At 49.6% G+C, this 12,522-nt stretch overlaps 1 protein-coding gene across 2 annotated transcripts; it reads left to right on the forward strand.

Annotated features, from left to right (window-relative positions):
* Nucleotides 1–1,118: 1,118 nt before the first annotated feature.
* Nucleotides 1,119–4,447, forward strand: OTX1 (orthodenticle homeobox 1). Of its 2 annotated transcripts, XM_047067489.1 has the most exons (5): nt 1,119–1,215; nt 2,213–2,364; nt 3,629–3,797; nt 3,873–3,954; nt 3,985–4,447. In XM_047067489.1, the coding sequence occupies exons 1-5, from the start codon at nt 1,119–1,121 to the stop codon at nt 4,445–4,447; spliced, it is 963 nt and encodes a 320-aa protein (XP_046923445.1). The 2 variants fall into 2 exon arrangements, with proteins under 2 accessions (XP_046923445.1, XP_046923444.1); XM_047067488.1 differs by having other exon boundaries at nt 3,629–4,447.
* Nucleotides 4,448–12,522: the final 8,075 nt, after the last annotated feature.

A 12,522-nucleotide genomic window follows, 5' to 3' on the forward strand; every position in this document is an offset into this window, starting at 1 on the left:
CGCGAGCTCTGCCGCCGAGGCCTACTTGTCTCAATCGGGTTATGGGGCCGCGGGTTCATCTAGTAGGATAGGAAGGGAGTACACGAGAACGCTGCACTGAGGCCTCCCAAATCCGTGAGACCTTTTGGGGAGCTCGGCGGGTCACCTTTCAGCCTCCGCCGGGACGACATTGTCCGCAGCCAGGACCGGGCAGAAAGAAGGACCCGCTCGCATTCGCGAAGAAGGGCCTGCGGCGGTGGCCAGGCGCCCCTGACCTCCCGCCGCGTCTTAGAGCCGCCACCTCTACAGTGGCCCCTTCTGCGTCTTCTGGCCGCCTCTGCGGGCCCTGGGCCTGTAACTGCGGTTAAGGTGTGGTGGGATTCCCGGTGAGCAATCTTTCAAAGTCTGGGCACAGAGAGGTTAACTAGAGGGGTGGCTGTGGGCTCTGGGGCCGGGACCCAGTGGCAGAGACCTTTGAAGGAATGTATTCCTCTAAGTGGGTAATGCATCTCAGAGAGGCCCAGGCGCTGCGAGCTCCCCGAAGTGCCTCACCTTGGCTCTCTGGAGCCTCTACCTTTTGGTCCCGCTTTCAAAAACGTTTGAAACAAAAGGAAACAACCCCTTATGCCCTGGGCAGCCTGCCTCACTGGCGCGGAGTAAACGTTTGCTTTTGCAGTATTGAGGCCTGCTCCTACCGGACCAGAATTTTGCCTAGACTTGGGACCTTGTACACTCCGCCTTTCAGGCTCCGACCTTTCCAGCTTAGCCCTGCTTTTAACCTCTCCTCACTCTTAGTGACGTCCTAGGAGTGTCTTTTACCCTTCCAAGTGTGAAAAGAGTAGATGATGATCCAGAAAAGCTTACTTTTTTCAAAGAAGCTGTGGTTTTTAGACTAAGGCCTTATAGAGCCGAGTTGACCGCCTCGCAAAGTTCCGTAGCCTCCCCATTCCGTGGCTCCTTGCCTCAGACAAGACAAGGAAGCCGAGATGGCTCCCAATCACTGTTTACATGTGTCTCCTGTCTCCATAGGCCGGGCCCCCAGGCGCCAAAGAGCTTGAAGGACTGCGCAGTGGGAGCCCCGCACTGCGCCAGGCCCCGGCCCCCTGGATCCGTCGGGGCGCCTCCACCCAGCTGTTAGCATGATGTCTTACCTCAAACAACCCCCATACGGCATGAACGGGCTGGGCCTGGCCGGGCCAGCCATGGACCTCCTGCATCCTTCCGTGGGCTACCCCGGTGAGCACCGGTACCTGCCCCCAGCCCCTGCAAATCTTGGGGATCCCCAGACTCTGAGTTTGAGCACACATTTTTGTCGCTGAGCAGGCCCAGGGAGCCGGTTGGCTAGTATGCCTACAATGCACCACAGGCTGCAGGCTCACAGGGCAGTCACCACTGGGTGAACTGGGCCTGGGCAGTGAAGTAGTGTAATGTGTGCTTTCCCAGCCTGGCCACACGGACAACCTGTTTCTTGTTGTGGTCCCACCACCAGCACAGGGAGCATTTACGTCGGGCAGTTTCCCATGGGCAGCCTTTTTTTTTTTTTTTTTTTGGTGTGTGTGTGTGTGTGTGTGTGTGTGTTACTATGTGTATCTATTCCTTCCCCCCCCCCCCGCCCCCCCCCGCCAATATTGAGTGAGGATTCTGGACACTCTCTAGGCCCTAACAGGAAGAGCCAAGATTTTCTCATGAGAAATGACTGGCAGAGATGAGGAAGAGGGATTCTTTCTCCCCAATTAAATAAATTGTCCTCTACATGGGTCGTTTGCACCAACTTTTGCACTGCGGATGTGGAGAGCCTGAGCAGAATCCTGGCTTTTTGTTTGGTTTTGTTTCCTAGCTCCCACTCCTTCTCCCCCAAGTATTCTTTCGGAAAGTGTTTTCCGGGCGGTGTTTCTGAGCACCCCTTCACCATCCTCCAGCCAGGGGGTGTGTTGGGGGCAAGGGGGCGAAAACAGGGAGATTATATAACTTCTTTTCCCTTCCTAACCTCTGAGAAGTAGGGAAGGGGGCAACTCTAAAGTCTTGAAGACCCACTGGTTCTCAGTCGCACGCATGTACTTTCTCCCACCTGTGGCCTCTCAGGCTCGCCTCCCGGGGGAGTTTTTCTTTCGCTTGGAGCTCTGCTCTCTTTTGCAACGGCCTCGCACAGGGCCTGCCTGAGGCCTATCTGCGTCCTCTAGCGTGGGTCCGCGTGGCCACCGCTGACCCGAGGCGCCCCCGCGTGTTCCCTCAGCCACCCCGCGGAAGCAGCGGCGGGAACGCACTACCTTTACACGCTCACAGCTGGACGTGCTCGAGGCGCTCTTCGCCAAGACTCGCTACCCTGACATCTTCATGCGCGAGGAGGTGGCGCTCAAGATCAACCTGCCGGAGTCCAGAGTTCAGGTGTGCGCGCCCAGGGCTCCTGGGTCAGGGTAGGGGCTCTGGGACTAGTTGGAGAGGGCCTGGGAAGGGTGGTCTGGTGTGGGGCGGGCTTACAGACTGGGCAATTCCTGTCAGACTCCCCCTAGCGCTCAGCCCGGGCCTGGAAGAGGGGCAAAGTCAAGGGCACTAGCTTAGAGCACTGGATTCGACCCTTGGTCCCAGGGCGCCTTCGGTATTGAAAATCCTTTTCATGATTTTGGGAGGATAAGCAAGGTTTCCTAACGTAAAGTGCCCAGAGGGCCCGACACTTGCCCCTGCTTCTTCGGCCATTCCAGGATTTGGCAGTTTTCTTTGGGGTCTTGAATTGTGCCTTCGCACTTGCCTTGCATCCCGGGGATCCTGGAAATGGAAGAGTGGAGCTTGGCCAGAGCCTGGTGCCCTGTCGGAGTGCGCTCCCTGGGTGGCGCAGGTTTGATTAGATGTTTCCTTTGCCCAGAGAGGATGCCGAACACAAAACCCGGCTACCGGCTTTGCAGTTTCTGTTTTTGCGGTGAAAATACTGTTTGGATTATAACTCAGAACTCTCCTCAAGGGCCTTTTATCTCGCTTGCTTTCCCTCGAGGCTCGAGAAAGAACCAAGAATGTTGTGCCACGTACCAGGGCCCTCCAAGAGAAGTGAGAACTTTGTCCCATTTGGTTCCCCACTTGGAACCAAGAAGCCCAACGAAATTCTGCTCAGGCTTCCTTCCCTAGTCCCCCGAGTACTGCCTCTGTTCAGCCTCCCCGCCTTGCTCCTGCATCCGCTCAAATTCTCGCTTTGCCCAACGCTGGGCCTCCAGGGGACGACTGCCTCCCACCTCAGACTTGGTGACTGTCCTGCGCTCTCCTTCGTGCCTCTCCGCAGTTTCCTCAGCTCTATTCATAGAAGACAGGGCCTCCAAACATACATGAGGCTGTTGGGAAGCAGCCAACAGCAGAGTTTAGACATGGCTGAACTTCTGGCTGGACAGACGCGAATGTTCCGCCCTAGGGCAGAGTGGCGCTGGGGGTGGGGAGGTGCACGTCCCTACTTTGCCAGAGGAGGATCTTTGATCTGAAGGTTGGGGGAGGGCGGAGGAGCTGGGAACGCAGGGGCAGGGGCTGGCCCGGTGGGAGATGAGGAGGGGTGGAGGCCGCCGTTGGAGAGGGATAAGAGATCCTAAGCCGGGCGGTGGGTACAGGGGCCGGGGAGTAGCAGGCTCTACTCGCCCCCCTGACACCCTCTCCCTGACTCGGCCCGCTGCAGGTCTGGTTCAAGAACCGCCGTGCCAAATGCCGCCAGCAGCAGCAGAGCGGGAGCGGGACCAAGAGCCGCCCAGCCAAGAAGAAGTCGTCCCCGGTGCGGGAGAGCTCGGGCTCGGAAAGCAGCGGCCAGTTCACGCCTCCCGCTGTGTCCAGCTCCGCCTCGTCCTCCAGCTCAGGATCCAGCGCCTCCGCCAACCCAGCGGCGGCAGCGGCGGCAGGCCTGGGCGGGAACCCGGCGGTGGCAGTCCCGTCGTCGTTGAGTACGCCGGCTGCCTCATCCATCTGGAGTCCGGCCTCCATCTCGCCGGGCTCAGCGCCCGCGTCGGTGTCAGTGCCCGAGCCCTTGGCCGCGCCTAGCAACGCGTCGTGCATGCAGCGCTCGGTTGCTGCAGGCGCCGCCTCGGCTGCAGCCTCTTATCCCATGTCCTACGGCCAGGGCGGCAGCTACGGGCAGGGCTACCCCGCGCCCTCGTCTTCCTACTTTGGCGGCGTGGACTGCAGCTCCTATCTAGCGCCCATGCACTCGCACCACCACCCGCACCAGCTCAGCCCTATGGCACCCTCCTCCATGGCCGGCCACCATCACCACCATCCGCACGCGCACCATCCGTTGAGCCAGTCCTCAGGCCATCATCACCACCATCATCACCACCACCACCAGGGCTACGGCGGCTCAGGGCTCGCCTTCAACTCTGGCGACTGCTTGGATTACAAGGAGCCTGGCGCCGCCGCTGCTTCCTCGGCTTGGAAACTCAACTTCAATTCGCCCGACTGTCTGGACTATAAGGACCAAGCCTCATGGCGGTTCCAGGTCTTGTGAGCCCAGGAGTGGGAGGAAGAGGAGATGAAACGCAACTACCTGCGCCCTCCGTGGTCCCCGTCCTGTTGCTGCTGCTGCACCGCCCGCCTTTGCCTCGGCTTCTGCAGACCTGAATTTTCACGCCCCTGAAAGATGCCCTTTGCCTGCACTGCCGCCCTCATCTTTCTGCCACTTTGTTTGGGGGATGTGCAGACCCGCCCACCCCTTGGATGAGGGGACAGGTGCTTTGGCTTGGCCCACAAGTTCTATATGGGGAGAGCTGTGTGCTCTCTTCCTCATCCCCTAACGAACTCCTAAGTCACTCTCCTCTGGTGTTTCTGGGCAGTTATTATGCACTTGCAGCCTTCGGAGGCTCTTGCTCTGACTCTCTGTTTGAACCGTACACTTTTATTTATTCTTTCTGGACACTGGAATCACTAACTGGCATGTGTCTGCCCACTGGAGTGCACCCACACTCTACCCCAAATCAAAACAACCACTAAGTGTTTCTCGCTTGCAGACTACCGCCCCTTCAGCAGCCCTCGGTCCCGCTCCCCGGCTGCAGGCCAGAGCTTTCCGGCGTTTTCTCCTCCCCAGCGGGATGCGCTGGGGCACGGCTGGAGGGAGGAGCGCGTCCCTAGCCTCTCGCGCACAGCCCCGCCCTGCGTAGAACTGGCTCAAGCTTCCGCCTCGGCGGGAATGCTGTACATAGTCGGGTCCGTTCCAGGGACCATTTAAACTTTTTAGTTGCTGTTGGTTGAACTGAGCATATCTCGTCTTAGCGCCCAGGAAATAGAACTTTAAGATATATACAGCATATATATACATATATATACACACATATATATAAAACAAAAGCAAAAAATATTTTCCCTCTGTCCCCCTCCCTCTCTTCCTTAAACGATGGCGCTTTTATTTTTTCAGTTGTTGCAAAGCTGTCCTGCTCTCTCACACCTTCCCCTCTGTGTATTTATTAAAGAGAACCTTTTGGTTCCAGGAAGCTGGGCGCGGAGGATAGAGAGGGTCCGAGAGTGTGAAGGAAACGACCAAGTCAGGGTACAGGGGAGGGGGCTAGGCTGGGCGGGGACGCAGGGCTGAGCCCTTCACCCGGTCGAAGCACAGAGTCGCAGTTCTGGTGTAGAGACCAATCACAAAACAAAACAAAACAAAACAAAACAAAAAACAAACAAAAATACGGCATTATGGAAAAACAAACAAGTCAACCCAGGCCCCAAACCCTAGTTCCAATTCCTCTGTCGGCTTCTCTCTTTTTAAACAACCCTGTTTCGTCTAGTGAGTTTTTAGTGCACCTTCATTCTCCGAAATCTGCGGAGAGCCCGCGCCTGTGTATCAATTTTGGCTTTGGCCTTTTCGTCCAGTAGGTGGGAAAGTAATTTGTAAACTTGATTTGTCCGATGTGAAGATCACAAATTACTTGTTGAAATGTAAGGCAGTCCCCCTCCTCCCCTTTTATCTACATTATTTCCCGAAAATAAATGCAAATTAATGAACGGCTTGTCAGTGTTGCTCTTCTGATTCCAGCCCCCAGGTCCTGGTCTCGGGGAGCCTAAAAGGAGGGAAAAAAGTCCCGTGTTAATACCCTCGCGTGTTAACGACCTGTGGGAAGCAGAAGGCCAAATGATAGGGAGGGAGGACGTGGCAAAAGGAGTCTCCAGAGATGGTCTCTTAGGGAGTGTTCTCCCCTCCCAGTCAGGTCGGCCCCTTCCCGCGGGCGTTTTGACCCCGCATCCCCTCTCGCCATCCTGGACAGAGACAGGTGTCAGGACTCAATTCCCGAAGCAATTCCTTTCTCTTCAGAGGCAGGAACCTGGCACTGATTTCTTCACCCTAATTGCCTGCACCAGACAGAAGAGGGGGAGGGAAAGAGGGTCGGGAGGCGGGAAAGGATAGCTCTGTAATGCTTTCAGAGCTGAGCCAAAAGGAAAAGAAAACAAAACGACAAAAAACCGATCCGTGTCCTGCATGTTGGCAGCAGACAACCTTCCTTTCTGCTGAGCTGTCCCGCGTGGCTTCACGGCGACTAGGGGATCCGAGTCATTCCTTCCATGTGCTAAGATGTCCCTCTAAACCCCCAGGCCCTTGCCATAAGTAGCCGAGTTATCTTTTGCGTATTGTGAAGTTTCTTTCCAACGCAAACATTAAGATCTAGGAAAGCCGACAAGGACGCGTTTCACTTTGGCAGGGGAAGAAGTCTCCCCACTTGCAGCAGGGGGTCGGAAAGGACGGTTCCATCTTGTCCTGAGAGAAGACCAGGAAAGAGGTGGGGATGGGGTGGGATGATCCGTCCAGAAAACCCAGGGACCCGGAGCTGTCCAGATTCTGTTCGGCCCGAAACCTACTGGGTGTAAGGCCCAGAAGCTGCTCAACTTGCCCACGGACGGGAAGGAAATAAAGAAACAACGAAAAGTTTCCTGCGAAGTGACCAACACACCCTATTCTGTTTATTCCGTGTAAGACCTGAGAACACAACGCGAGGCCGGGTTTGGAGAACGAGCCCTCCCTCAGAGTCCCGCGCGGAGCAAGGTCTTAGGGCCGCGAGCTCCGGTTACAGAAAAGCCTCTTCGGCCGCGTCCTCCCTCTGGACTCCGTAGGCCCGGCTCTGGCGCACTGCGCCTCCCCACTCCAACAAACCCATTATCCCCGACTCAGCAGAGGCCCGCGGGAGGGCGCAGCCGCGGCCCGCCGGCGCCGCCCCCGGAGGAAGACCCCGAGCGCAGGGCCGGGCCGCGCCCGCGCGGGCTCCGCCTTGGGCAGCGCCTCCAGTTAAAGGCGGAGCCAAGGACGACCCGCCGGGTGTGCCGTGGCCCCTCGGGTGCGGGGCCCGCACGTGCCGGAGAGGCCGGGGCGATGGCCGGAGCAAAGAGGCTTCCAGCCCGCGCTGCACGGGCCTGGGCACCCGGGTTGGAGGGCTTCCCGGGCGCTCCCCTCAGCCCACCCTGCCCGTCCCGCCCCGGTTCACGCAGCAGCTGCCAGTGGCGCTAGAATGAATGGGGTGCTACGCTGCCCCCACCCGCAGTTCCGAGGCGGGTTCTGGGGGAGGGAGGCAGCGGTCCTCTTGGCTGTTCGGGGGAATGACACCAGGAGACCCGGCTTTGCGCCTGCTCAGACAACTATGTGGCCTCCGGAGCAAGGTACTCAAACCCTTGGGCCTCCGTTCGGTCGCATTTGTTAGTTGGCCCTGCTTGGCCTGGGGCCCTCCAGAACTTCACACTTGGGCCAAGTTGCTGGTGGGTAGGTCGGACGCGTCCCCGTGGCCCGGCCACTCGGCGGCGTCCAGAAGGTTCGGCGCCTGCGTACTTCAGCAGATGGGCCCCGGTGGCCGGGCGCGCGGAGACCCGGCGGGAGTTCCCGCCCCGGGGAAAGGAGGCTTCGAAAAGAGGCACGTGCTTCTCCCAGGGCCTCCCCGTCTGTGCCGAGGGCCCGTGGCGCTGGGTGGAAACCAGGAGCCCGAAGGCACTGGGGCACCGCAGGCCACCAGGGCGCGGGAGCTAGCGGGGAGAGGGGTGGGTGAGTGGCCGCGGCGGGGGCGGCCCGAGGTGGCCAGGCCGGGTGAGGGGAGGGCGTCTCCGGGCGGCGGCGGCGGCGGCGGCGGGAGAGCGGAAGGCCCCTCCCGGCCCGGCCACCTGTTAATGGGCAGAACCGCTCTCATTCAGCTCGCCCTTCTCGGGAGGGGAGAGGTTTGTTCTGTTTGGGTTGGGTGTTCGTGACACAAGTGAGGCAACTTAAGGAGATTTAGCAACGCGAAGACAGTTGCTTACTCAACAGTTTTCTTTCGTTGAGCACCCAACGAAATCTTCGTGTTTTTTACTCCTAGTTTGTGTTCTCTGCTCAAACTCCAGGGGCAGAAAAGTCCACCCTGAAGTGAACACGTGTGAGGTGCCGTGAGGCGTAAAGGATAACTCCTATTGGTGATTTTTAAGGAATTTTAAAACTTAAAACTGTCGTGGGAGCATCGCATTCATTTACTGAAGCTCTGAAAAGATTCAGTGAAGTAACCTCGTTTGTTGTAGAACTTTTCAGTCTTCAGTAGCTACTGAGAGTATATGGAGACGTTTCCCTAGATTGTGAAAACAGTTTTTTTGAGGGGAAAAAAATCGTTAAGCTATGGAGTATTTACGTGAGCGGGAAAGCAGGTAAAAAGACACTGTGTGTCAGCAAATTCATGTCTGCTACATTATTGGGCTAAAAAAGCAGTGGTTTCATTTCTTGTGTCAAAAGAAAATTACTAGTTTTCTCATGTATTTGTTCAAAATAGCAGTTTCACAAATAAACAGATTTCTTTCGATTGTGAAGATGAATGATAAAACCACTACTCTGGCAGAATTGTTATTGATGTTATTAATTAAGCCTTAACAGGCTCTCAGATTTTCTTTAGAAATACAGAAATAAAATTGTATCCGATATATTAAATGTAGTTAATATATACATTATTGGTGGAGAAAATCTGTATCATTACTATTCAAGACCGAAAAAATCACTTGGCTTCTGATGCAGAATTAATTTAAGAACAGCAACAAGATATCTTTATGAAATTCCTTAATTGAAAACCTATCAAATTCTCAAGTTATTCTATATTTTCCACACTTCTTTTCCCTTCCCCCATACATTTTAATGTCTAAAATAAGAATGAAAAAAAAAACTGATTAGATTTAACTAAAGAATAGTTATATTCAACAATATAATATTAAAGTAGAAAGCAACTAAAAGGTAAATACAACAAGAAAACATCTCTATTATCTTTAAGAAAGAACCTGTTTAATTAAATGTGTGGGTGTCTGAAATATGCTTTTTTTTTTTTGAAAAGAAGAGGCTTTGCATTTAGCTGTGTTTAGTAAACCATTCCTGAAAAAGCAATTATGCCTTAATTATCTTGTTGATATTTACTGATATCTGAAAAAAGAATTGGATTGTTTTGTGAGGGAGGGGGACATGCCATTTTGACCTAATTGTTTAATCATGCTTTAAAAATGAGTTGGATTTCATTTAAAATACATTAGGTGCAGTCTTTCAAAAGCCTGTGAAAATTAAAAATATTTTCCAAAAATCCTTCAGTAACTTAGGTGAAATGGCAGTTACATAATCTAGACGAAGTTGAAACTGCTTTTAATACATCTGATTATTTCTTAGGAAAAAATGAAGCACAGATGTGTACGTGTGTTCACAACTAAAATGTATATCTCTCTATTTATGAAATTGTACATTCAGGTTTCTAGGACTATTAATTCAAAGATAAGGATATGCTTTAAAATATTTTGGAGTTCTTTCTAATCAAATAGGACTTAGCTCTTTTTAATCAGTGGTGACCCATCATAATTTAACCATTGACAATCTATCGTGTTTCTAAAAATTTTACGCCTCCTATCCCCTTTGGACAATTTACTTGGTGGCTAATATAATCAAAGACACAAAGTTCCATTTCATTCCAAAGGTCATAAATACTTCATATTTCAAAGGTTAATCTTTATTGGACAGGTTATGAAACTGTTTTAGAAAATTTTAGAAATTCTTTTAACGTGGATTGTAAAATTAGGCTATAAGGAGCTCGAGTCACATTTTTTTCAGGATTGAAGTGGAATATAAATAATAACTAATTTTGATAGTTTGCATTAGATTAATGAAAATGTAGGAATAAATGGCCTCTGATTCAACAACTTGGTGTCTAAAGAGCTTATAAAATATTTTTAGTATGCAAATATTCTCATGTATGTTCAAAGCTCTGAACGCTTATGAGATATACCATCGTCTGTCATAGCTATTTAAATGTAGGAATCAAATTTTCTTTTTAAAATTTACTTAAAAATTTTTATTGTGAAGTATACATAGAAAAGAAAGTGTAAAACATATGTAAACTTCAAGCAGAACAGAAAATTTACATGGAGGAACATGTTTTTAAATAGTTTGAAAAGTAGATTTGGGGTTGATTACAATACCAGTGTGTAAATTTGTTACATAAATTATGTCTGTGTTTTAGGGATTTTTGTTAAATCCTTTAGAATAGTGAGTACTAATATAGGGACACCTTTTTAAGGCAGAAAAACAATTACAGTAGTAGGATGTAGAAGTTTTATAGGCCTTTGAAAATCTGTAGTTTCTTTTTTGATGGAAGAATTATGCTTTATGTAGATATTTTTATCAAAGGAGCATCAAGGAAAAGTCTGTCATCTTGTTTCCTAAGCATGGATATTTGACCTTTATGCAGAGCTATAGCTTCAACTCTTGATTTCGTTATTGGTGACACTCAAATTCACATTACTAGCTCAGACCTCTCTGTTGGACTTCATATACCTGTACATCCACTGAGAAGAAGCCACTGGATTTTAGATCTTAGGATGTTAATGATATGATATCTGGGACTTGCTTCAAAATATAATAGAGGAAGAGAAGGAATGAATGGAATATAGATAAAACCAGGTTAGCCATGAATGGATAATTGTTGAAGCTAATGAGAATACATGTAACTTCATTTTACTAGACTTTTGTAGTTTAAATTTTTTTCCATAATAAAACATGGATAAAAATATGTGTTTGCTGAAAGTAGTTTTTGTAGTATGTTAAGGAAACTGACTCCATACTTCTGGAGTTCCTACAGTATCAGTTGTATGTATTTTCTTTATCTGCTCTCAAGTCTTGCAAGGTTGGTTGGTGTGAGACTCAGAGTGGTTTGATTATTTACTCACATTACATAGATGGTAGGTGGCAGGCCTGGTACTCCGTCTTCAGATCCCATGTCTTTTGCTGTAAAAGCTACCTAAAATTTTCAGCATATTAGCAAACATTAATTAAAAGACCCCCAACCGTATCACTTGACAATCCAATTACCAGGTTATCAACAAACCATGCTTTATCTAAATTCGAGTTATAAAATTTGAGCTTTGGTAACTGAAAATTATTTCCTGGGACATTATTACCTTTATGTTTCTGAGCATCACTTCAATCTTGGTGAGAGTTCAGAAAGATTTTAATAGAGCATTAAGTGAGAGTACTAGTTTGATACCAGGTCTGTCTACCCTTTCAGTTTCGTATTAATTTTAATTCCCTACTAATTGCTCATTTCTAAGTAATTTTAAAATTCCTTACTGGTTGGTTCATGTTTATGTGTTGTTTGCCCTTGATTGAATCCTTTTTGCTCCTTAGAATATGCTTTGCTACATTATAGGAGTTCTAACCCAGAGAAAACTGTGTAAACCAGACAAAGAGTTGAAATTAGATTAATGGCTCTGTGTATCAGCCTTAATAATTTGTAAACAGATATTTGGGATCTTATATTCTAATTATACTAACTTGGGAACTTCTCTTTTTGAGTTTTGAAGTTTGTAGCTTAATTTTTTAAATCTCACAGGTAGCAAATACTGCCTTTTTAGGGTAAATTTTATTTTTTCAGATCCAAGTCTGAAATTTTAAAATGGGTTAAAAAGTTGAGTTATAGAGATCACGTCACTTCATAGATACAGGCTTTCTTTCCTGAAAAGCAAAAAGCAGAAGTCTTGTTTAAATTGTATCTTTATTGTTTCAATTTTTAAAAACCCTGACCTCACCCTTGTATTCCTGCTATTGATCTCAGTCCTTCTCTTGCCTGATGTGAAAAATAAAGGTTGTTTGTTCATGTTCCTTAATGTTTGGAAGAGAAAACATCTAGCATCCATATTCTCCCTGTATTTCCTCACTTGAGGCATAAACTGTATCACATAGATTAGCACCTGTTAATTCCTGCATGCCTTTTTATTTCTACATTTGGAACTGAGATTCTCCCTGCCTCATTGTATTCCAATCAATAAAATAGCTAAATCTTTTATCCCAAGAAAGATTAGAAGTCAATGGGGGTCCTAGTGCTGAGAAAAGTCTAAGAGGTAGGACTAAGTTTTCCTGTACTGCAAGTCCTTGGCACGGTGCCAGACACAAGGTAGGTCTCAAATGAAAGAATGAAATCCAGTCATCAGCCTTGAAACAGATTTAAATGTAATTCATCTCAGATACAGAATTGTCTTTTTTTTTTTTTTTTTGTGGTATTCAGAGTTACTTCTGAATGAATTCAATAGCATGTTTTCTTAATCTCCTTTAATCGTCCTTAGAATCAA

Source organism: Lynx rufus, unplaced genomic scaffold, assembly GCF_022079265.1.
Source record: "Lynx rufus isolate CCGP_SWC_20201006 ecotype Redwood Valley unplaced genomic scaffold, mLynRuf1.p SCAF_8, whole genome shotgun sequence".
Taxonomy (NCBI): Eukaryota; Metazoa; Chordata; class Mammalia; order Carnivora; family Felidae; genus Lynx; species Lynx rufus.

Excerpts from the sequence above, each read along its gene's own strand:
- OTX1 (XM_047067488.1), top strand. The coding sequence starts at position 1,119 with ATGATGTCTTACCTCAAACAACCCCCATACGGCATGAACGGGCTGGGC. Across the intron at positions 1,216-2,212 it reads TCCTTCCGTGGGCTACCCCG|CCACCCCGCGGAAGCAGCGG; the intron begins GTGAGCACCGGT and ends GTGTTCCCTCAG. Across the intron at positions 2,365-3,628 it reads TGCCGGAGTCCAGAGTTCAG|GTCTGGTTCAAGAACCGCCG; the intron begins GTGTGCGCGCCC and ends GGCCCGCTGCAG.